Here is a 26973-nt window from a genome sequence, read left to right as displayed (position 1 = left end):
ATTTTAAGCTAAGTGGTAAGGTTAGAAACAGTATTTCAGGTGTTTGAGAAAAAAAGTAGACATTCTTCTGGGAGTTTGGTTGTCACAGGGAAGAATAGCTTTGGGGAATGGGAAGGTCAAATAAAAAGTTTTTAAAGTTGAGGGTGACTTAGGACTGTTTTTAAATTGTAGGGAAAGTGGAATAATTAAGAGATATTGAAAAGAAAGAGAACATATTATTTGGGGGAATAAGCTAACAGAAAAGATAGGGTTGATAGAATCAATGTCTGCCTCTTGGTCAGAGACTGGATCTAAGGAGGTGAAATAGAGAATAATTTCTAAGGTTTTAAAATATAAACTAGTGGAGAAGGCTCTTGTGATTGGACTTTTTCTTCCTATGTTAGGAGGCAAGATTCTTAGCTGTTAGGGATAGGTTTAGCTGCCAGAGGCTTGAGGAGAGAGGGAAAGTTCCATGGAGAACAATAGAAAGACAGCCATGCAGCAATAAAGACCCAACTAAGATTATAACATAGTTATTCTTAGTGGAAACTGAGTGGATCCCCATCAGTTAGAGAATGGCTGAATAAATTATGGTATTGGATTGTTATAGAATATTATTGTTCCATAAGAAACGATCAGCAGGATGATTTCAGAGAGGTCTGGAGGGGCTTACATGAATTGATGCTAAGTGAAATGAGCAGAACCAGGAGATCATTGTACATGGCAACAAGATTATACAATGATCACTTTTGATGGACATGGCTCTTTTTAACAATGATTCAGACAAATTCCAGTGATGTGATGAAGAGAGCCATCTACCCAGAGAGAGGTGTGGGAACTGAGTGTGGAACACAACATAACATTTTTACTCTTTTTGTTGTTGTTTGCTTGCATTTTCTTTTCTTTTTCATTTTTTCCCTTTTTTAATTTGATTTTTTTTTTGTGCAGCAAGATAATTGTGTAAATATATATGTATATATTGGCTTTAACATATATATTTTACCATGTTTAACATATATTGGATTACTTGCTATTTAGGAGAGAGGGTGGCGGAAACAAGGGGAAAAATTATAATACAACATTTTGCAAGGGTTAATGTTGAAAAATTATCTGTGTATATCTTTTGAAAATTAAAAAGCTTTAATAAAACAATACCAAAAAAGAAAGAAAGAAATAACATAGTTATTCTTGACTTAGTCAACTTGGTTTTGTGATTTCCTTCAGCACCATTTAGCAACATAGATGAGAAGGGAACAAAGTAGGCCAACAGTGAGGATAACCCAAGGTTTGGTTTATAAAGGAATAAATAATGTTATATGCTAAGAAAGAAAAGAATTAGGCAATAAAGGATAGAGTGTATAGTTGAACCAAGGAATTATGTAACATAAAGAATTGTGAAAGGAGTTAAACATAGGACTCTTGGCATGGGAGACTGGAAAGAAATGGAATAACTAGTAGTTAAGATGATAATGAATAGATTTAGGAGGTAACACAATCCAGTGATAGCTCAAGATGTGCATTTTTCTCATTATTTTTATAAGCCTTATGTTATTACTCTTAAAAATACTGATCTGATCATGAATAACTTAATCTTTTTGAGACTTTCTCAGACTTAGCTACAAAAGTTGTAAGCTTCATCAATGTATGAATACCCTCATTAATAAAATAACAAATCTTTAATGTACTAATAAAATGAATTCCTACATTAGCTGCATTCAGAATTGTATAACCTGTTCTATATTTTGAGTCCATCTCTTTTTTTTTGTGGGGAGGTAGATAGTTTGCTTCATCCTTTCTCCTTAGAATTTTGCTTGGTCATTATATTGATTGAAGTTCCTAGTATCCTTTCAAACTTGTTTTTTTATACGTTATTATAAATTGTTCTGGTTTTCCTTGTTTCACTCTCCTTCAATTTATACAAGTCTTCCATTCTTGCTTTAATACAATCATTTTTGTCATTTCTTATGATACAATTTTATTTTATTATATTCTGTGTAATTTGTTCAGCCATTACCCATTTGGAGTATCTCTAAATAGTAATTATAAATGAACTAAAATTGTAATTTAAAATGAACTATCTCTCACTGGACTTCTTTTACTTTTTCCTTCCCAGGGACCAATTGGAAGTAGCTTCTCCTTTCACATAATGAGACATAAGAAAGGAAATTTCCTTAGCTTTTGTAAACCACTCACTTTCCCCCTCCGATCCCTCATTTCATTTATATATCAGATATTCATACTTTAGTGTAAATCAAAATTATTTTGATCAGAATCACTTTAACTAATACTTAAAGATTCAAATATTTAAAGTCTAGTTAAGATTTTATCAGAAAAGAATGTTTCTTTTTGGAGAATGGTACCTTGTAGGAGAGATCAGGTATTATAAGTTACTGCAATAGACTTGCAATACCTGATAATGATGTAGGGTTTTAATGTTTATAAATCATAGTGTATATATTAGTTGATTTAACAAAGTTAAGAGAGAGGACAAGCCAGGATAAAGATAACTGACAGCAAGAGATTTTAGAAAAGGAAAAATTAAAATAAAAAAAATTGGTCTTCTCTATCATTTGCTCATGACCTTTATGCCATTGAATTGGTTCATTGCTACCTTGGGTTATTTTTGTCTTTGCCTGTTGATACCCGACCAACTTTGTAAAGTTAAAGTAGGTTACTATGCAAGCATAATTTATATTACACTAATTGTAAGCAGTGTATTGTTATACATGATATCATTGTACTATATTATTATGTTAAAATGACTTATAGGATTTCATAGTATATCTACTTCAGCTGTTGTTCACTCTTTGTGACACTCTGGGCTCTAGGATACCAATACTTTTCACAAGGTTTCCATTTTCTTCTCTAGTGGATAAAGGCAAACAAGTTAATTGACATGGTCAAGGTCAGTCACATACCTAGTAAATGTTTAAAACTAGATTTGAACTTGTCTTCCTCAATTCACTGAGCTAGTTGTCTTGCCTTTTCAGGTATACTCTGTCAGAATTCCTCAAGGTCCTGTTCCATCAATGTTTCTTTCTTTTTTTTTTTTTTTAAAGAAGTTTTGGTGTTTTTTCTCTTTTCTTTATTAAAGAAATCTATAAAATTTGTGACATTTGGATTAAATCATTTCTACTAAAACATCTTTAAATCATTAAAAAGGTAGTATTCCATTAAAAAAAGTTGTATCATGATTACTTTTTTCTTTTTTCTAGAGCAATGCAACATATATTGACCACAAAGGGAACCATACACTATCTGTGCCAAAGAAATGTGATGCAGATGCTCCAGAAGGTGAGAGACTTTTGTCAAATATTTTATTATTTACATCAGAAATTTATGCCTAAATATATAGCAAAGAGGTTTTTTTTTTTTTTTTTAAGGCTCAGTATTGAATTAAAATCCATTCTACAATCTTTTGTTTTTGAGGTTAACAAATACACAATTTGTGGGATGTTATTTGTACTGTATTAATTTGGTCTGTTCATTTTTATTTTTTCTCATTTAGAAGCAACCTTGTATAGTAGATATTTAGTATAAATGATTAGAGTATAGAAAACCTTATTGTCCAATCCTACTTCTAACCTCTACTGTCTATGTGAGATTGGCTAAGTCTCATGACAGTTATGGTTGTCTTGACAGGTTAAGACATTGAGCCAACTCTAACTTAATAAAATTTGATATGGATAGATGTAAAATAAATGGGTGTGTGTGAACTATAACTATACAGGATATTATGTCAAGAAAAGATCTAAGATTTTTAATAGACTGCTAACTCACTAAGTCATCAGTATGATTTGTCAGCCACAAATGCTAATGCAGTCTAAGCTAAACTTCATTAATAGAGGGGTCACATTAAAAATTTACGGGGTTATAGTACTGCTATTTTGTGTTGAGCATTGGAGTATCATGTTAAATTCTGGGACCAGGTTTAAATATTGGTAAGTAGATTGATGATTATCCTAATGATAATACTTCATTCATATATATATATATATATATATATATCTTTTTATGGTATATAAAATGCTTATTATATATTATCTTATTGGTTCCTCATAATAATCCTGTGAAGTTGCTAGACAGATGCCATTATTATCTCTATTTCACAAATGAGGAAACTTAGACTTTTAGAAATATGACTTGTCCTAGTTACAGCTAAGCAAGTATCTAAGGCAGAATTTGAACCCAAGTCTTCCTGATTCCAAGTCAAATCAGCAAGATTTCTATTACTTATCTGCTATGTGTCAGGCACTATGTTAAGTTCTGGGAATCAAGGAAAGTAAAAATACAGTCCCTACTTACTGTTAAGAAGTTATCTCATGGTATCATGGGGGGGCAACCTGAAAACAACCTGTAAAAAAGAAATATATAAAACAAATTGGAAGTAATCAGCAGGGGTGAAAGCACGATAATCATGAGGAATTTGGAAAGACTTCTTGTAGAAAGTGGGATTTAACTTGGGTTTAAAGCATCTGGAGGAAGAGATGAAAATGGAGAGCATGCAAAACAGCCAATGAAATCCACAGAGTTAGATGATGGAGTATATTGTGAGAAGAAAAGCAAGAGGATTACACTCACTGAATTACAGCGTCTCACTGGATTACAGAGTTTGTGTTCGTGGTGAAAGAAAACCAGAAGGGTAAGAGATTTTAGGGCTCTGAGTGTGAATAGAGGATTTTATATTCGATCCTAGAGGTGGTAAGGAGCCACTAGAATTTATGGGACATGAGGGGTGAGAGGTAGTATTTTCACACTTGTACTTTTAAGAAGATAAATTTAACATCTAAGTATAAGATGTCCTATAGTATTTAAAGTCTTAAGGCAGGGTGACCAATTTGATCTATTACAGTATTCCTGGTATCAGTTGATTTTAAGGTACCTCCACTGTGTGAGGCACTGTGATGTGATGCCATCCTGTACCAGGGTGCTAGCCATGTTAGAGAAAAGAAAGGGAGGGTGGGAGACTCTATGTAAGGAATGTTATGAAGGTAAAATAAATAGGGCTTGGGAACTGATTGGATATTGTAGAGATGAGACTAGTGGGGTGTCAAAAATTAGGTCTAGATTGCAAGCCTTGGTGCCTAGGAAACTGGTGGTACCTTGGGAGTAATAAGGAAGTTAGGAAGAGAGGGATTCTTAGGAGAAGTGAATTCAGTTTTGGACATGTTCAATTTAAAATATTTGAAAGACATCCAGTTTGAAATGTCTGATAAACAGTTGTACATATGAGCCTGGGATCAACCTAGAGGTTAGAGCCAAATGAGTAAATTTGCTAAAAATCCTCAATACTATAGAAATAACAGTTGAATCAATGGTAGCTGATTTCACCAAGTGAAATAACAAAGATGGAAAAGAGAAGAGGGCATGACAGAGTCCTGTGGAAAACCCCAGGTAAGATGGTATGACCTGGATGTAGGTCTAGTAAAGAATTGAGAAGGAATAGACAGTTTGGAGAAGAACCAGAAGAGAGTAGTGTTTTGAAAATATAAAGAGAATAGAATATCAAAGGGAAGGATAGCAACAATGTCAAAGGCTGCATAAAAGTTAAGCTTAATGCAGATTGAGAAAGGCCATTAGATTTAGCAATTGAAATACCATTAATATCTTTGGAGAGTTGTTGGAATCTTTACAAACTGCTAACTAATTAGAGTTGATCTGATCTTACAAGAAGATGTTTTGGGCCAGAACCTGAAACAAGGTACTAAGTAGAACTAATTAGTACAGTGCTTGTGTTTACACCTTTACTCATCAGAGTTCACAAGTTTGCCTGATTCACAAAGTAAATTTTATACCTTTGTGAATTCACACCTCCCTTAAAGCTCTTAGGGCCAGAGAACACCATGGGAGAAAACCCATAATCCCATTCTCTCAGAAGTCTCAGATATAAGGCCAGTGAAGACAGAGCTATTTCAGAATATTTTCCATTTGGCTGGCTGGTGGCAGAAGAAGAGTTTTCAGAGGATAAAGCTACGAGTGGAGAGTTCAGTGGACAACCAGATTCATCTTCATCTCACACTACTGTAGTTGGTGGCTGGGCTCCTGCACTTCCCCCACTGAGACCAAGCTGGTCTGAAAGACTCACCAGAAAGCTAGCCGAGCCCCAAGTGAAGGAGACAAGAGATTCATTCCATCTCTGTGCTGGTTGGAAGCTGAAGAAAGCAGAGGCAGAGGCTAAAGGACAGAACCTTTGGATTTGGAGATATTTGGAGGGCTCTAAGCTAAACCGGCTATGTTTTGAGAAGAATAAGAACTCCAACATTTGAACTCCAACAGAGAGTATTTCTGGATGAATTGTGAGGTCAGAAACCAGTCTTTAGGGAATTAAGAAGGGGCTTCCAGGTAGCACCTTGAAGAGGCTGTTCAGCCTGAAATCAAGACGCCTTGCTTTTCTAAGTTCAAATCTAGCCTCAGACATTTATTTAACCCTGTTAATCTCAATTCCTTATCTGTAAAATGACCTTAGCAAGAAAGAACATTGAATAACAACCTCAGTATTTTTTAGGGAAAAAATGATTCAAAGTCCTTAGTCAAGAGGGTGAGAAAAGGTAAATCTTGAGAAGTTTGAGAAAGAATGAAAGGTTGGAAAAAGGTTCTCTGGTGAGTGGAATAGTGAGTAATTTTGTGGGTTGTTGTGTCATTTCAGTTATGTTTGACTGTGAGCCCATTTTGATTTTTTTTTTTTTTTTGGCAAAGACACTGGAGTGGGTTTTCCACTTCCTTCTCTAGCTCATTTTACAGATGAGGAACAGAGGCAAATTAGATTGAATGACTTGCCCAGGATCTAGTAACTAGTAAACTAGTTAATTACTAGTAACTAGTAAATTTCTGAGGCCAGATTTAAACTCAGGAAAATGAATCTTACAAGTGCAGTGCTCTGTTCACTGTGCCATAAAAAAGACTGTGTTGCTTCAATGACATCGTAATTGAGATTATTTAACAAATTTGTAATGAGTCCAGTCAGCTTGATTTAGTGATTTGGTGCACAAAGACATCAAGATGAAGAGGGGAGAAAAAGGTACATAGGAGTAATAACTTGGAAAAGAACAGAAAAGGAATTGGAATTGGAGGATAAGGTGACAAGGAAGAATAGGATTTGGGGACTTTTGAGGGTGGAGCCAAGATGACAGAGTAAAGTCAGGAAGCTGCTTGAGGTCTCCCAGTTTCCTTCAAAAACCATAGGAAACCAAGCCTTTGAATAGAATCTGATGGAATTAAACCACTCTCCAGCTGAGGCTGAAAAAACTTTAAGAAAAGACAGTTTCACTGCTTTGAAAGGGGTCTTTAGCCTAGCTCAGACAGTCGGGCTGAGAATGCTAGATATTAATTACAACAAGTCCTCAGTCCTGGCTGAGTAGAGGAGCAGATCAGTGAGTTAGTTTCCACTTGTATCTCAGAAGGTAAACTCTGGGAAACCAGACTATTTCCTGAACAAAGCAGACAAAGCTACCTCTTACAAACACACAATACCCCTCTGCTCAAAGCCAAGGCTCAGAGCTGCACAGGAAACTTGGTACAGCACCCCATATACACCAAGAGCAGAGCTCAACCATAAAAGTTAAAAAAAAAAAAAAAAAAAAAGGAAATAGCAAAAGAAAATGAGCAAGAAACAGAAAAGAACCTTGACCATAGGAAGCTACTATAGTGACATGGCAGAACAAAACACCAATTCAGACAAGGACAAAATATCTACATAAGAAATCTCAAAGAGTGATATGAATTGGTCTCAAGCCCAAAAAGGCTTCTTGGAAGCGCTCATAAGAGACTTTAAAAGGCAAAAAAGAGTGGTAGATGAAAAAAATAAGAAAGGAAATGAAAGTTATGCACGAGAGTCAACAGCTTGGAAAAGGAAGGAAAAAAATGGACTGAAGAAAACAACTCTTAAAAAATACAGTTGGCCAAAAGAAAAAAAAAGTACACTGAAGAATACACCACCTTCAAAAGTAAAATTAAGCAAATGGGAAAAAAGATACAAAAGCTAACTGAAGAAAATCACACATTAAAAACTACTTACGGGGGAAATAAAAGCTAATGATTCTATCAGACAGCAAGAATCAGTCAAACAAACTTAAGAATGAAAAAATGGAAGAAAATGTGAAATACTCATTGGAAGGACAGCTGACTTGGAAAATAGATCCAGAAAAAACAATTTTGAAATGATTGGTTTATATGAAGGACATGACCAAAGAAAAAAAAAAGAATAATAGGATTTGAAGTTGTAATATAGAGGAGACATGGAATGACGACAGATTGTGATTAAGCAAAGGAATTTTAGAGTTCATTACTATCAAAGTGGAATATTTGTGGGTGATGACAAGATCAAGGATATGACTATTTCTCTCCAGGAAAGCAGAATGTTTTTGAGATAATATCACATGATAATTGGTTGAATGATCATAGGATTATAAATTTTAGAATTTGCAAATTAATGAGGTTAGCAAACTTGAATTTAATTTTCAATTATTTATGGACATTGAAAACACAATGAAATATCCTTGAAAAAGTAATGAATTAGTTGTTAAAATGAAATCCTTTGAAATGCTTACTTTTTTCTTCGTAAATTTTTTGGTTTCACGTTTTCTGTTGAAAATATTTTTTATTGGTATAACATTATCTTTCTATTGAGGCTATTCATTAGCTCAGAAAATTTCAATCTAGTACATTATTTTGCCATGCTTTGTCTATTAATATTAGATTAATGCTTTTCAGCCCAAAGGCCACCTGTAAACATAGCGATTTGCCAAAGTGTGTCCAAACACATTTAAACTGTTGGCAGTAAATGCTAAGAATTGAAGGGCATGAATTTTTTCTCAGATTCTGTTGAAGACGAAGTAGAGGTATGAAAAGACAGATTATTGATGGTAACTAGAAGCATGAAATTAGATAATATAAATTAAACCTATTCAGTTTTTAATGGTTTAATATGTGTGAAATATTTATATATATATATATATGTGTGTGTGTGTGTGTGTGTGTACATATATGACACATACCTTTCTTATATTAATTTTATAATTATAGGAAATGGTCATTCTCCAGAAAACGAAATTCATAAATACTTAAATTGAATTTTCTTTTGCTAATGAATAATCTCAGTGGAAATAGGTTGTTATGGCAACAAAATTTCTAAAAATAGTTAAAACTATTGTTTTCTTTAATGTGAAGTGAGCTTTAGAGATATTCTTTAATCAAAATCAAAGGATTATTTTTGCCTAGGCCTCTGATTTCACTGTTTAGTCAATATCAGGGTAAGCAATTTGTCCATAGTTCCAGGAAGTTAAGGACTCTAGTCATTGACTATCTCAGGAATTGGAAGTCTCCCTACAAAAAGAACAAGTTAGGTGTGAAAATTGGTCTTAGGAGACCAGTCATGTCTATGAGGTCTTACTAATGGAACTAGGTTAAAGAAAAGGAATATATAGATCAATGGACTACAAAATGTAGAAACAGTAGTATGCAAAACTCTTAAGTGAAGGAAGCATCCTCACTTGAAGCTGGTTTCCTGGGCAGAGTCCCAATCACCCTGACCTGGTTATGATTCTGGTTTCATACTGCCAGGGACAAGATCTTCAACTATGACTCTAAAGATTAGGGTTACTGATATTCTTGGATTTAATACTGTTCCTATTTCTAATTTTCTTTACACACATTTATATTATACATATAAACCCATATATTCTCCCCCCCTTCAATTTTTAATACATATTGAGGGTGGAGGCAGGGCTGACTGTGCCCCAAGGTTTTGTTCTGGACCTTTTTCTATCTATACTCTTTCCCTTATGTTTCATAGATATAATTTTTTGTTAATATGTTTAACATTAAATATTGTTAACATTTTTTATGTTCAACTGTAATTTTTCTAACAACAACTTTGTATCACAAATTGTAGGTTATACATATTCACCTGGATGTTAAAAATTCATGTCCAAAAAGATTTATCTTCTCTTCTGAAATAAAAATCTTTATTTCTTGAGAGTATCGCTATCTAAATTAATGAGATTATTATACTTAAAACTCTAAATAAATCTTCCTTGATTCTTACACTATCCCTCTCTCTAATCAATTGACAAGTTTGGTCACTTCTACTTCTTACCTCTTACTTTCACCAACCTTCTATCCAGTCATTATATCTATTCATTCATTAGTGAAATAGTACAACCCAATTCAGTCTGCCTAAACTTCTGAAACAATTTCTAAATTTGTCTTCCTGTCTCTAGAATTTCTCCTCTATTGTCTATTCCCATAGCTGCTAAAATAATCTCTTTAAGGTACAAATCTACATATACAAATTCAGTGCAACTTTGACACTTGTCTGCTTTGAAACTTGTCAAATAACTGGAAACTGAGTGGATGCCCATCAGTTAAAGAATAGCTGAATAAGTTATGGTATATGAATGTGATGGAATGTTACTGTTCTATAAGAAATGATCAACAGAATGATTTTAGAAAAGCCTGGAGAGACTTACATGAACTGATGCTAAGTGAAAAACGGACAAGTGGAAATAAGTATAATACAGTCTTACATATTTGTATAAGAATGTATATATGTACATATGTGTATGATTATAAATATCTCTGTGTGTGTCTATGCTTCTGTATCTGTACCCATACCCATATTTACTTTTAACCTCCTTGGCTGTGTGTGTGTGTGTGTGTGTGTGTGTGTATCTCAAAGGGAAACTTTCTTTTATTTTATATATATGATATTTATGTGTGTATATGTATACATATAAATATGTATATGCTGACAGATTCTCTATTTCTCTTTCTCTTTGTAAAAACTATACAATTTTCCACAATCCCTATGCCTGTGTAAAATGTAGATATAGAGAGATAGATGTAGAGATATAAATAGATATCTGTATAGAGAGACTGTCACTTAAAAAAATAAAATTAATACTTTCATTGGTTGGCCTATTTCTTCTGTAATTTTTGCTATAAGTTTATTACTGCATATGTAATTTAAATATTATTAGCTTAGTTGATGTTTTTATTTCTCTTTAACGTTTCCAAAATATTTTATGTACATTAGTTTAAGCTTCATAGTAATCCAGTGAAGTAGGTGCTATTTATCCCCATTTTGCAAATGAGAAACCAGGATACAGGGAGTTTAATTGGCTTATGTGAGGATTACAAAGCTAGTAATTGGCAGAGTTGGGATTTAAACTGCTCATCTTTCAAAGACTTTGCTCCTTAACTATTGTGGGCTTTCACAAATTATTCATCCTCTCCATCTATATTTAATATTGAAAGGAAGCTGCAAAATTGGCTTAATTTAATAAATGTAGAGAGGTATGATACATTTATAGAAATGTAACACACAGGACAGTTAGACTTTTAAAGTTATCTGGAGTTTCAGGAAATTTAAAAATCTAAAATACTAGAAGCAGCCATTAATAGATATGCTGGTACATATCTGCAGTCCCTACTATTGGACAAACTAAAGCGTAGATTGGTTGAATTTTGAGAATTGTGAGTTGGAGTAGGGCTAAAGTGATTCTGTCTCCAGTACATTTATGGTGAACTCTGAAGAACAGAGAATTGGGAGTAAGTTACAGAGCTGCCTACTGAAGTTAAACTAGCCCAATTCAGAAAGAAAAGATCAAATTTCTATGCTGACCTACAGTGGAGTCAGTCCTCTTTAAGTAGTAGCTACTATTCTTCCAGCTTGGACCATATAAATAGATCCATTCTCTCTTCTTCCTTAACTCACCATAATCATCATCATCATCATCATAATATCAATCATATAGAAAGCATTCCCAAAGTAAAAATATAAATCAAAGACAAAATATTTAAATATATTAACATATTTAACATGTGTTGGACTACCTGCCATCTAGAGTCTTTGGACTTAATCAAATTTAGATGCTCATATGTTTCTATATTTTGTGTAACTAATCTGTTCCATTAATTAATCTCTCTTTCTTTCCAAGTGTCTAATCATTTTTAAAATACTATTTTATTTTTTCCCAATTATATTTTTTAAAAATTTTAACATTTTTTTTAAAATTTGAGTTTCACATTCTCTTCCTTCCCATCTCTCCCTGAGGTGATGAACAGTTAGTTATAGGTTATGCATGTGCAGTCATGCAAAACATATTTCTTTATTGGTCAAGTTGTTAAAGAAAATACAAATAAAACAAACAAAAAAGTGAAACGTTTCTTTTTCCCCCTTCTTTAAATTTTAAGCTTAAATACAGAATAAGAAAATTTCCATTTCAAGAAAACTTGTATAATAAATAATACACATTGTGTTCAAAGCTGTCTATCTTTTCATTGCTTCTTTTTAGGTTTTTTTTTTTTTTTTTTTTTTTTTTTGTTCTCTGCTATGTATTTTTTAGTTTATTCCCTCTGCTGAAGAAGGTTATAGCTAAGTGTATAAACAGATATAGATATGTATATAGTTTTCTCTTTAACCCATTTCTATGGAGTATGATTCCCATATACAAACCCTCCTCTCCCATCTAATTCCTTTGTAGAACTTTTTACTCTCACACCTCATTTATATGAAATGATTATTTTTTTATGCCTTTTCTTAAATGGTTTTGAGTTTTAGAATCACATTATACTCAGCTCTACTAGCCCAGTCTTTTTTTCAAACTATCAAATTACTAATGATAATCTTAGGCATACAGTTTCCATTTGCACATATGAAAAAATAAACAATTTGTCCCTTATAATTAGTCTTTTTTTTTTGTTTACCTTTTATATTTCTTGGATTTTGTGTGTCAAATTTTCTGTTAAGTTCAGGTCATTTTGCAATACAATCCTGAAAGTCTGGCAGTTTGTTCTTCTTACTGTGAACTTTATCCTATGCCCACTCTCTTCATTCCCTTCCCTCTCTAAACCCACAGCTGTGACCCCCTAGCACATTATGTTGAAAATAGTTTTGTTCCCTGAGAACTCTCCAATGCTGCACCTTCCATTTCTTACTTTTGGTCTTAGAACAGAAATGGAGAACTCAGTTCAGCCAGGGCAATCCCTACCCCATTGTTTATGCACTTACACGAAGTGTAATAGTTCTTTATTGCCAGGTTGTCCTCTCAATACAGCTGGGCTTCTGCTTATCAGAAGTTCCCTTAATCTTTTCCCACTCAGATACCTGATTCTCCATAGTGTCTGGGAGGTAAAAATTCCTATGGCTGAGGCAGGGACTAGCTCCCAATACAGATGACCTCAGAACTTGCAGCTTGCTATTTCAACAGAGCTAATTTGGACATATTTAAACTTCATTTGGGCCAAACCTCCATCCTGGGTTCCTACTTTGGATCTTTTCCAATTGTCCTAGAAAAACCACTGTTCTGTCCCAACTCTTTTGTATTTTTGCTGCTCTACATTTATTCTTAAGGTGCTATTTTGTCATTTTTGTGGAGGAAATCTTGAAGGGCTTGGAATTTTCTAACCTATTTTACCACCTTCCCAGAATCCTGTCCAGAAATTTTCACTGTGAATCCTTTGGAATTACCATGGATCTTTGTATTCCTAAGAATACAACCATATATCGTCCCATTTCATGGCATCTCTCCAATTCTTTGCTAAAACAAAAAAGTCTACTCTAAATATTTTTGTACAAATAGCTCTTCTCTTCTTTCTCTTTTTCTCTTCTGTTTGGGATACAATCTAGTAGTAGTATTTTTGCATCAAAGGATTAAAACACTCTTTCGGTATAGTTTCAAATTGCTCACCAGAACGGTTGGATCAGCTCATATTAACAAAATACTTGGATGATTACTGCTTCATGTGGTAGTTTAAGATTTTGATTTGTTATGTCCCCTTTTCCCCCCACTTTTTATTATTTCTCTTGATTTTCTTGACCTTTTGTTCCTCCAGAATTTAATATTATTCTCTTTGCTTTGGTAATTTAGTTCATATGGCATTGAATAGATAATAATGGCGTTTTTTATGATACTGACTTGCTTTGCCCTTGAAAAATTAGTATCCAGTTATTTGGATGTCTTAATTTGTGTAAAGTTTTAGTTGTACTCATTTACTTCCTATTTATATCTTAGCAGGTAAACTCCCAAATCGTTTTTCTGTCATTTTGTTGCTTATTTTATGTATTCTATTTAAGAATACATATCAGCAGCTTATTAAATGAAATATTGTCATTTTTCATTAGGTAAATTTTAAAAATAAACCTTTGTTATCTAAGTTTTCTTTAATGTGTTCCTCCTTTCTTTTGAACAATTTAAGATTCTTCTCCTAATATATTTGTTTCCCGTCTTTTAGAGATGAATAATTGTAAAATTGCTGAATTGTTAGGAAGAGTTTGCCACAAGAACTTAGATTCTAAATTTTTCCCCCTTAATATACTCTTTACAATGCATCCAAATTTGGTTTGAAGCTCAACAGCTTTAGATAGTATATGGTAGCATGGGAACCAGAAAGAATCCTGAATTAGGGAATCAGAAGATTCCCAGATTTGTGTTTCAGATCTATTACTAAATGTTGATTTGCACAGATCATCTTTCTGTGGGTACTTATCACATGGTTAAATTCCTTTCAGGTATGGATTTTTCACTTTGCTTTCTCCTCCACTTCTCTCCCTACCCCACCTCCCAAGCAACTAGCATGGTGCCTTGCCAGTAGTGTTTAGTAAATACTTGCTAAATTTAATTGAGCCTCAATTTATTTATTGATAGGGTAGAAACTATAATGATATTTTTATGACCTATCTCACAAGATCATCATCAAGAGCTTCATAAGTTATAAAGAACTATATAAAATGTACATTGCCATTAATCTAGTCTTCTCATTTGGGGATGGAATTGAGAAGTGCGATAAATTTGCAAAACAATGCAGTCCCTTTCAGAGTACCTAAATCAATGTTTCAGAACATCATTGATCCATAAATGCAGAACATTTTCAATATAAGGATTAGTTTTATAGTTTTAGAGATAGAAAGAAACTTTATAAATCACCAATATGCCCCATGTTCTCATTTTATAGATTAGGAAAGTAGAGTTCTAGGGAAGTTGAATGACATACCCACAGTCATACATAGTTCATTAGTGCAGAGCTAGGAACTATACTTGTCTTCTAACTCCTCATCCAATACCTTCTATTCTGTGCTGCCATCCTAAGAAGCAAAACACATGTAGGTAGGATAATGAATTATCCATTTAGTTGGTTCCCCTTGTGGTCTCATTAAAGGAAGCTGGTTTTATGGTACTTGCTTTTTAAAAAAAAAAAAAAAAAACACCTTTTTTTTCTATCCTTGATCCATACATATAGCCCAAATGTTTCTACACTTCTTACAATTTCTAGTAAGAATTCTAACTACCTTAACAAAAAATAAAACATAGTTATGCTAATATTAGAATGAGTGATTTTTTTTTCCCCCATGTTAAAGTACTCAGTCCTCACCTGTCCTCTGGTACCAACAAAGATGTAAGATAGGATTTTTCTAGAATCTAAGTCTCTTTCTGTCCCTCTCCTTGGATCCTTACTTTTAATTATTTGCCTCTCTGCTTATAATGGAATCTAAACTATTTGTTTCTGCTGAACAAACTTCTTTTTTTCAAAAAAAAAAAATCTCATAATGTAAATTTACCTGTGATTATTTTAAGTGTAACCTAGTAGGGTTTATATGGAGGTGTTCTGCTGAAGGAAATGTGTAAGATACTAGGTAAACACCTAAATAAAGGAAGTATCATTAAGTTTTACTTTGGAGAAAGATGATGTTGCTAAATATTTTCAAATATGATATTTTTCATAAATGTCTAATTTTAGTATCTTGTTAGATAATTCAATTTTATTCATCTCTTTTTTTAATTAGAAAGTTATCTTCTCTTTACTTTTTTTTCTTAATTCATTTGACAGTGTCCTCACTTTTATAATATGTATAATGATTGTTCTCATTGATTTATAAATCATTTGCAGGGGTCTGACAAGTATATTATTAGGATTTTCATATTAAAACTTACTGTACTGTAATATCATGTATTTGGTAACTTCCACCCTGGTTTTTAATATTTTATGAGAATTATGTAATGATGGTCAAGCTGGTATGTTAGCCTTGTACTTAGGAAGACCTGGTTTCAAGATCCATGTATGACTCAAACAGGTTGTATGATTCTAGACAAGTTATTTAACCTCTCAGTACACTGAACAGTTCTTCATTTGTAGAATAAGTTGCAAAATAACTGGCAGAAAATTTGCTAATCTTCTTTGATGGGGAGAATTTTCTCCCTCAGAGCTTCCTTCAGTTAAATCACAGATCTGTAACTGTAAGTATCTAATTATGGTGTGTTGACTTAAATGGTCCTGATGAAAAAATTCAATAAATACAGTACAACTGATCATACTTTTTTATCTAACAAAATCTGTTCATTGTTTTTTTATCAAAACTGGCTGGTGAATGGTATGTATTTGTATAACAGTGTGTACAAAATACCCCAACTCCTGACATTTTTTAACTCAAATTTGGAAATGTCTCTTTCTAGCATGGAGGACCTGAAGTACCACCAAATAATTAGTCAGCAGTATCATTATGCAATAATTAGTTTCTCTGCCTCTGTCTTAGTGGTGATGTTGAAGAATTCTATGAAGATTAAAAGGTTAAAGAGTGTAGGAGTTTTGAACAAAAGAACTGTGGGTAGATACATCATAACCTCAAATTCAAGATGGCCTAACACTCTCTGCTAAATGTCCTGTGATTTTCAGTATTAGATCTCTATCCTTAGCAGAAGAAGATAAGGAAAAGGTGATTTATATCAACATAATAGGTTTCTGCCAATTTAAATGCATGCCCCTGTTAGGATTCTTACAAGGTAATAAATAAGTAGGTTGTCTAATTTTAGCATCATGCTTAGCAGTTCTCTGTTCACTAATGTGTTTATTACTCATTGGAATTATACAAGATTCACAAGTCCAGGAGATTCACAAGTAAATCCTGGAGATTCACAAGTCACAGCTCCCACAATCCCACTCTCGGGGGAGGAATCAACCTTTCAGTTCACATCTCTAAAAGAGCATATAAAAGGACAAGCACTAGAGACTTCGGGAGATTGAGAAGCCAGGATTCAGTTGGGCAGAACCAAGGATTCAGAGAGAGCTAGAGGCTGAAGCTAGAAGAGGAAAAGGACTAGCAACAGGAGCTCTTGGAACGAAGGAGAGAGATAGGCCTTTAAGAAAACTAACTGGGCTATTTTGGAAGAGATAGTAAAAGACTGGACTTTAACTCCTGGCTGCATTTTAGGTGATTATTACACAGAACTGAAACTAAGGCTCCCTCCAGAAGCTCCCCAAGAAATCTGCTCCCAGAGAACAATCATATTTTAGAGAAGAGAACACTACATGCCCCAAGGAATTTTCTAGTGATCTTCAACTTTCTGGTGGCTCATGGAAAAGGTAGTTAGTTGGTGATCTCAACTATTAGGGAGTAACAGTGGTATACCACACAGTCTTATTAGGTTTAAAAAGATTGATAGAAGAACTTGAAAGAAACAGTTCGAAAACCTAGATCATAGCCTGGATTTGTCAGTTAAAGTCCTAGTTCCATAGAGGCTGTATCAAATAGATAATAATGTAATGTTTTAGCAGGGAATGATAACTGACTCCCAAGAAATTGAATATGCTTTTCATTTTTCTGTGTCTAAAGACTTTTTAAGAACTAAAGCTTTATCATTTCATAGTGTTGCCATCTCAGATTCATACAGAATTATGACATTGTTCATCATTTAGCCTCTCAGTGATTTCTTTCATATATATAGTGAGGTACCAGAAACAGAGGGCCTAAAGGAACACACTAATCTGAACCCTCTGACACCATTTGAAAAAGATTGAGATAAGGAATGTGAGCAGACCTTCAATACTGATAATTTGCCTCATGGTTTTAGTTACGTTTGTATTTGCAAATCTAAGCAAGCCAATAAGGTCTAGAAGTAAATTTCTATCCAAAGAATAAGGACCATCAGAAGCTTTTTGTATTTTCTAGTAGAAAATTTTTGACAATGGACTCTCAGTATTTCATACACAAATTGGAATTTGTGACTTTGAATTAGACTTTTGATGATAAGTTCTGTACACAGATCTCAGAACTTGAATTTAAGTTTGATTATATAGCATTTATACTCAGACATTACCAAATACTGCCTTCTTGATTGGAGGAATAGCAGTAGCCAATTCGGTGTAATTGCCATCCAGTGAATAGAAACATTGACACAACTGTTTTATCCTTTAAGTTCAGTATTTCTGACGCCATGACAACACTTCTAGAAAGAGTAGAAGTAATATATGACATACATGTAGGGAAGTGAGCCATTAAAACTTAAAAGTGTTTCTGAAAGTTTGGGACTTTAACCAAAGAATTTGCCATTGGTAGGTATAAATTTTGTAGCATTAGTTTGATCCTTCTATCTACTACTCTGATATTGTTATCTACTAAGTGGATATGTCTTATCACTTGCTGCTGCTAGTCAGCCTCTTCTCAGTGGTTGCAGATATTTTGTAAGCTAATTCATATCCCAGGATTATCTACTTTTGTTAAGCAGATCCAGAGTTGTACCCAGACAATTCAGTAAAAAAAAAATCTGTCAGGTCAAATTTTCTAATTTCATTTCCTTCTTCTCAGGAACAATTTCCCCAAGGCCACCTGGTATATCCTTTCACTTCTCTTCATGGCCATAGTTGCTAGCATTACCGTGACATGGATTACAATGTAGTTTCACTTACACTAGCTGGAGTAGAACTAAAAAGCCTTCTCTTGAATGTTTTTTACCTACATCCAAATCGCTGGTCTTACCACACCATTATAAATTTGATAATGTCAAAATTCAGAGCTTAAGAGTCTCCTGAAGTGAAAGGCTACAACATCTGAGTCATCACTCTAGTGTTTATGTGCCAGAGGTTTGTTGAAATCATATTCTTAAATATAAATTAAATGAGGTAATATATGTAAAGTACTTTGCAAAACTTAAAGGGCTATATATTTAGTTATTATAAATTTATCTAATGTTCCATAGGTCTCTTAATCAATTATGAAACCATATTTTTACAGCTCTAAACACGAACTTCAGCCTTCAAGTACAGAATTCACTTCAAAATGATAAACTTAGAGATTTGAATTTAGAGAATCTTAGGGTCAGAAATGAACTCTGAAGTCATCTAATATAGTTCCGTCATTTCATTGATGAAAAAATTAAAGTCCAATAGAATATAAATACCTTCAAAAGAAGCTTTTTCATTTTTGTTTTTGAATCTCTAGTGCTGGATTCACAATAGGTGCTTAAATAATATTTACTAATTCATTGGAACTTCTGTTTTCTAATGCAGTTTAGGTCTGGTTTACTACTATTGGCCTGTGAATTACTACTATTTATTTTATGTTATTGAGAACATTTTGAAGGTTTTAGAATATCTCTTGAAATTGGCTGGTAAAGGTAAGATATTTACCAGGAAATAGGAAATTCAGAAGCCTTTATTTGGAATAGAGTGCTAGTAGGTACAATTAAGACCCATGCTTGCCATATCTTCTTTGCTTTAATCTCAAAATTGAAAACGAAAACTAATATGTTTTATTATGGAGCCAGTACATCATTCTTTATGTAGCTCACCTTTTAATTTTGCTCAGAATTACTACAAAATTTTACTTGCTTTCAAAGTTCTCTCTCTCTCTCTCTCTCTCTCTCTCTCTCTCTCTCTCTCTCTCTCTCTCTCTCTCTCTCTCTCTTTTTTTTTTACAAACTACACAAAACTCCATAAAGACCTTAAAACAAAACTATTTTTATAGATGCTTAGTGATTATTATCCATTTCTTTGTAGCTTGTCAGCTCTAATAGAACTAAAGAATCCTGGCACATCTTGATTTGCAATACTTGGTTTCTTGAAAGCATAACTTTGGGTTAAAAAAAAGTTATAGGGGATGACTTAAACCATATGAATATTTGTGTATATACAGTATATAGTTTGATCAAAGTTAAGTGAAATATTAATGTAAGAAGGACTTTTAAAAAATAGCTCCATTGGTGACTTTGGTTTTCATCTTGAGTAATCAGCAGAATCATAGCAGTTTTGACAGTTTTTGTGAGACAGTTATGATAGATTGGCTTATAATTGCCAATTGATCAGAACAGTGTTATATAAGGTTTACTTATTGTCCTTTATATATCATGTATTGACTTGTCAGGTCAATGTCTCTAAACTTTTGTGTGAAGAATAAAGACTCCAATGATTCTTATAAGCTTTAATTTACTATATAGTGTGCATATATAGACTTAAAGAAGATGAAAGAAGAAATCCTTTGAGAGAAAGAGAAACATTTCTTGTTTCTATAGAAAGAAGTCTACTACTTCTGGAAGTACATCTTTTAGAATGATTCTTTTTTTTTTTTTCCTCCTGACCTTTTACTGTACTTCTTTAACCGATCTCTCCATCAGAATAGTCATTCATATATTTACATATTCTTGTTGTTGACTTCATCCCTATGTTTAATGAGAACATTCCTATGCCATTTTAAGTAACTATGGTTTGATCTGAAGTGCACAGTAAAATTAGTCCAGAAATTATAAACTTAAACATGGTGGCTTAATAATTTTGGAATATGGATATTCATTTTATCTATATAGATCATAAACCTGTTTTTTATTGTTTTCTGCATTTCAGTAACTAAATTTTTTCAGTTTAATTTAAGTGTATCTTGAAAGTGAATCAGGTTCAAAATACTTACCATAATTTGTTTAGTCAGGTAACTGTAAAGAGCCATCTGTAGATCTCTCATTTACTGTTTGTAATTCAAGTGAGCAGCTGGAAGGCTACAGATAATGATGCTGGCTTTTTGATTTCTCCGTGGGAAAAAATATAAATTTAGAAGATGATACTCTTATTTTCACAACTATTGTTATCAGTTATGTTTTTTAAAAAATGAGTAATTGGCCTGCCCTATTTTTAAATGACATTGAAATTGAGAGGATATCCTCTAAATCTATTAATATTTAGCCAATCATTTTGCTACTGCATGTTACAACTATTCATCATTACCAAAAAAATAAATTTGCAACTTTTATAAGAAACTGGAAGATGCGGAAAACTTGCAAGAATTAGAATAAATTTAGAAGTGTAGAGATATAATTGTGGGTGGATACTAATATTAAATCCTTTATGATTATTGCCATTACTTTAACAGTAGCTCAAAGTTCATATTAAGGATTTCTCAGAATTATGTTTTCTTCCTAATATTTATCTTGAATTCCTCTCTATCCCATTTATCTAGTGATAGAAGGAGATATAGAGACGTCAGAGGTCATTCAGTCCAAATTTGTCTCTTCTCTTCTCCTTCCGTTCCCCCCTTTTGCTTTTTTTTTTTTTTACATATAGGGAAACTAAGGCTTATGGAGTCAAATGACTTGTTTCAGAGTTAGATAGTAAATTTAAGAGATGGAATTTGAACTCAGTTCATGTGACACCAGAGTCTCTGATCTTTCTACTACCATGCCTTAATCCTTTTTTTAAATAAGTATCCCTTTAGTTAGACTTTTTCTTTCTTAGCAAGAGATGTTTTTTTTTCCAGATTCATTTTTAGTGAAATTGTTGGAATATTGCCAGTTTTAAAACTTGTAATTTTTTTTCTCTATAAATGTTAAACACAGAAGAATAAAAGGTAAAAAATTATTTTGTACAGTAGGGAAATGACACTGTTCTTTGAAAAGTACAGTGATGAATATGAAGAACCTTTTTCTGGGATGATTAGTTTTATAGTCTTTTATAGCTAAAGGTAATAAAGTTTCTTAGGTAAAGAGCAATGTAATATCTAAGAATCTACACTCTAGTATAATAAAATTTTAAGTCTGAAAAGGACCTGAGCTCTGTACAAACTTCCTCAGTGACTCTCTTTGTTGGAAACAATGTAAAAACAAATATTGAAGTCCAAGTGTGAAGTGTGGATTCTTAAAATATACTGTTAACAGTGATGTCTCCTTGTAATAATTGTTCATTTAGGGACAGATACATTAAGAATTCTGCTGAAATTATTTTTCATTAAGGAGACTTCACTTAACAATATCATCATTACTTAAATATCTACCACATGCTCAGTGCTGAGGATACAAAATAGCACAGCCTCATTTCTCAAGGAGCTTATTATTGGTGAACAGATATGATATGTTTACAGATATGTATGATATATGATATATAATACTTATGATAGAGAAGAAAATTAGAGGCATTGGGGTAAAAGCAAGAATATTTTAATTGTTAAATTGCTTCTTCGTCCTGCTGATTTACATTGGTACCGATGGTGTTTTCACTAATGCAGATTGCATCCCCTCTATATCTTCTAGTTCTTTGCAGTTTTTTTCCCATATCTTTCCCTAAATGTTATATCCAATTATGTAGGAGCAATCAGGCTACCTTTGGTGTGTCACATTTTTGATATATGACCAAGACACTTCCAATTGTATATAAGCATTTTTCATGCTACTTATGTATAAGTGATCATTGATAATATTATTGTAACATTTAATCCTTTTCCATTATGCTTGGGATTATTTACCATCTTCTAGGATTATAGTGATCACATAACATTATCATATGGCAGAGTAATTTGAGATAATCAAAAGAGTGTGTGTGTGTATAGTGTGTATGTATAAGAGCATTGAAGGAGTTTTTTTGACACCAGAAATTACCTACACAAATGAGATCATAGATCTAGACCAAAAAAAATTATATATATATATTATACATACATACACATGTATAAATAATTCATTATATAAAATTTAGGACAGGTAGTACTTTGTGGGTGAAAAATGAGCTAACTGGTTAAGAGGAGAATCAAATAGAAGATGGCTTTAAGTAAGATATCAAGTTTTTCTTTTAGTAAATTGTGCACTGTATTTTATGACATTAAAGTGTTAGAATCTAAAAAAAAATAAATTTCCAACAGTACCACTGCATATTATGCTTTGAGAAAAATAGTATTGTATCTTTAAAATAAATAGTAAGAACCAAAATTGAAGGATTCTTCTCTTTTAGAAGGAATGATATTGCTCTTTTATAAGCTTATTTGTATGCTGATAGTTTAAAAACATTTGTTTTAAAATCATAGAATTTAGAGTCAGAAGAGTCTGATCCTCTCATTTTTTATTTGGAGTTATGAAGGCCCAGAAGTGACTTTTCCATGGTCAGATAGCTAGTAAGTTTCACAGCTAAAATTTGGACTTCTTAATCAATTTCAGTGTTTTGAATAACAAATCCAAAATGTTTTCTAATTTCAGGTACAGTTAATACTGAAAAGCAGATAAGAACATATATTGTCAGATTTGCTTCTAGTTTCTGAGACTTCAAATGCCTAGCTCCTCTGTCAGGTTATAGACATATCCATCTAGTCCTATTCATTTACATTATCTGCTAAACACATGTTTATATTAGTAGATAAATTATTAAAAATATGGGGGCAGCTAGATGATATAATGAATACTTAGTTTTGTTTTAAAGTCAGAAAGATCTGTATTAAAATTCTCCCTTAGTTGTGTGACTTTGGGCAAGTTGTTTAACCTCTCTTTGCCTCCATTTCTTCATTTTAAGATGAGAAGAATACCAGTGTTTCTTAGTTTTCTTTCAGTCCTAAATATATGACTCTTTATTTAGATAAATCAAGAATGTAATTTTATGAAAGCAAAGTGATCTTAGTTGAAGAAAAAATATATATCCATTATATGTTTCAATTATGCAGTATTTGCTGTTGTCACAATTGAATTGTAACAAAAGAGTACCTGAGATCTCCATACAAGATAACATTTATTAGCAGGGGCATGCTATTTGACATTAAATAGGGTCAGTGACTTTCTTTAATACCAAACACCCCAAGCAAGAGGATGGTTCCCCTTATATAGGGTTTAGATAGTATAGAAAAAAAGATCAGAACTGAGTAAATGACATCATGGGATTAAGGACAACATGATTGATACAGAATTTAGGTATAGGGAACAACAATTGTTGGTTGAAAGTTTGGTAATAGACATTAGCAACAAATCTAACCCTCCTACTTTTTTCATCTCATGAAAATAAGATACTCTTTGTTTAAGTCCAGGAGCAAGATAGTGGCCCAGATTTTTGGATAGCAGACTAGAAATGTTTGAAGGATAGCTTGGTGTGGAGTAAAGATATCAGGCCCCAATTCCCTTTCTGTTCACAAAAGGTTAGTTAAATTCTTTAAGGCAGGAGAAGTGGGGTTTTAATTTAACTTATTACATATAGCTGACTTCTGAACTAAATTCAGACAAAGAATGATGACTTTAGCAGTTACTAGACAGTCAGATTAATTGTAAATAGGATCAATAAGAATACGATGCACAATTTCTTAACAAATAATTATTTTTTTCATTTTTAATGTTTTGTGCTTTTTCCCTGTATGGTTTAAGTATTCCTGAAAACTGAGTTCATGAGAAAATATAACATACCAATAAACTAGATTACAATTGTTTTCTCATTCAGTTTTGATCACTTTGTATCAGGAACATTTTTTTGTTTTAGTTGTAATTTTATTTCATTAGAAAGATTTAATGTATTACAAATACATTTAACTAATTAATACCTATTTTCAACAAAATGCATAATCTTATTTGTATTATTTTTTTCAAAGTTCATGTTTACTCAGTAGATAATAAAATTTTTGACATCCTACATAGCCAATCTTACAACTGCTCTGTGATAATTCTTTTTTTACTTTGTAGATCAGTGCATTGTGACAAGAACATACCTGTTCCTTCACAAGTTCTGGTTCTTTAGTGCTGTTTATTACTTTGGCAACTGGGCCTTCATTATAGTAAGTCTATTTATCAAATATTCTGCCTCTGAGTGTTTACAAACTTTTCATTTTGTTCTCTTAATTTTGTAGGTCAATAATGTCATTGAACTTTAATGCACTGTATTCATCTTTTTTTTTTTTTTTTAATTCACAGGTCTTCTTAATTGGATTAATAGTGTCATGTTGTAAAGGAAAGAAATCAGTCATTGAAGGAGAAGTGGATGAAGATGATTCAGATTTAAGTGATGATGAACCATCTATGTATTCTTCCTGACAGCCTTTTTTCAGAGGTTAATAATTGTCCATTTCAAATTAATTGAACATAACATTCATATAAATAATTAGCCTGAATAGATTGAGCCAACTCATTTCCATCAGAAGTGGGAGCATGGACTTATCAAAAAATATGTATTTTGTTGTTTTATAAAAGAATATAACTGCACCACAGCATATTAATGTTGAAAAAATTATAATAATATGTAAATATGCATCCATTGATTCAATGAGGGAATGTTTTCAGGAAATTTTTTTCCTCTGATGTATAATAGTATTGAAATTGATTAAAAATCTTCTGAAATTAATGTCCTTCCTTTGTTGCTATTTTAAGATGTAATATCACAGCTTCTTGTGACTTTGGCTCTCTGCAATCATATAGAATTGTAAAATGTCTTTTACTAATTGTCTGGTACCTGATATTCATATATTTAGAGGTGGTAAATAAATATTGCTCCTTATATACAGTTTCTATTTTTCACTTACTATGTAAAGTTACAGTTAAAATAAAAAGCATGTTTTAGTAACTAAACCACTCAAATGCAATTTAAGCATAAGAATTTTAATTATTTTTCTCTTCAAATTGTTAATAGTAACATGCATGTTATTGTAAATGTATTGGTAAAATATAGTTCCTGAAAACTCATGTTACATTTTTCAAAGTTTGGTGTCATATAAACTTCTAGATTATTAAAAGTACTTTTTCTTAACTCATATTAAATTTCAAGATCCTGTATTAAATGGGGTCATATTTATCATTGCCATTAATACTTGTTTCTGAAAAGTGGTTCCAGCCATGGGTCAGGGATTTTAAAATAGCACTTAGGAAACAAAACTTTTGTTTTCTTCTTTAACTATATTAGAAATATATACATATATATCATTCTAAGTGTCTGAATAAGTTTATTAAACTTATCTAGTGTGGTAGGGTGTGTGTGTGTGTGTGTGTGTGTGTGTGTGTGTGTGTGTGTGTGTGGAGGAGTGCACTTAATCTTCAATTATGAGTAATCTAAATAAATGCTGATAAAAATGATAAAATCTAGGTAACTTTATGACCTCATTATTATGAGATTACTAACACTACAATAATTTGACGATCTATCATTTTATTAGTGTGGGCAATTTCTTTCATCAGGGTGTATCACACTTTGTGCCTTAGTAAATTATCTTTGTGAATTATTGGAAAAATTCATTACCTTGAGGTCATTTCCAGCTGTGTGTCTCCCCCATTGAGTAGGCTGATCCTCAGCTGGGACAGACTCTCATTCTTTTAGTTTGTATTTCCTTGGCAAAGCCTTTAGGAACCCAAATGCATTGCATTCTGTGTCAGTGTAATACAGATTGACAGGTTTTTTGGTATTATACTTATTATATCCATGGCATGAATAGGTAATTTTCACCTTTTACAAGTATTACAAACGAGAAAGCAAAAGCAGAGAAAAATTGAGTAACACCAACCAGAATTATAATATGTACTGGCATTATTTCCTAATGATACTAATAAATTTGCTCTGCAAAGATCAAAGGGGAATCTGTTGCTTGTTTAATGATTACTGTGTTATTCTTAATAACTTTAATTTTTAACTTTCTCAATAGCCTAGGAGTTCATCCATCCTTGATTGTAGAGTCAAAAAATTGTGTGGGATATAAAAGTTAACACTGATCAAAAGCAATGTATAATGCTGAACATAATCACAAGTTGTTCACATAAGATACATTCTAATTGCCTTATAAACACAGTATATATCTACACATGTGAGTACACATGTACACACACACACACACACACACACTCCATAAGTATTCCAGTTATTAGGATGATAGCTTGCTATCAGGGGAAAATAAAAGGTTCTCAGTTTAAATTCTGCAAAATTAAGAAGCCTTGATAAGTTAATAAATTTTTTCCCTTGTTACATAATCATTAACATCATTTTTTTTGGTGGTTCTTGGTTTTTTAATCATAAAGGATTCAT

The 26973-nt window shown here is 32.5% G+C and overlaps 1 protein-coding gene across 1 annotated transcript in view; it reads left to right on the top strand.

The window, feature by feature from the left end:
• The window catches only part of LMBRD1 (LMBR1 domain containing 1), a 181967-nt gene extending 155442 nt beyond the window's left edge, over positions 1-26525 (top strand). The window contains exons 14-16 of the mRNA XM_051997214.1: positions 3195-3273; positions 24654-24745; positions 24882-26525. Of these exons, the coding sequence (XP_051853174.1) occupies positions 3195-3273; positions 24654-24745; positions 24882-25001 (291 nt within the window). The 3' untranslated portion in view covers positions 25002-26525. The remainder of the gene's footprint in view (positions 1-3194; positions 3274-24653; positions 24746-24881) is intronic.
• Positions 26526-26973: the final 448 nt, after the last annotated feature.

The sequence above is a fragment of the Antechinus flavipes genome, chromosome 4 (genome assembly GCF_016432865.1).
Source record: "Antechinus flavipes isolate AdamAnt ecotype Samford, QLD, Australia chromosome 4, AdamAnt_v2, whole genome shotgun sequence".
Taxonomy (NCBI): Eukaryota; Metazoa; Chordata; class Mammalia; order Dasyuromorphia; family Dasyuridae; genus Antechinus; species Antechinus flavipes.
Note: the sequence above shows the minus strand (reverse complement) of the source record. Positions and strands in the feature narration are given on the sequence as shown.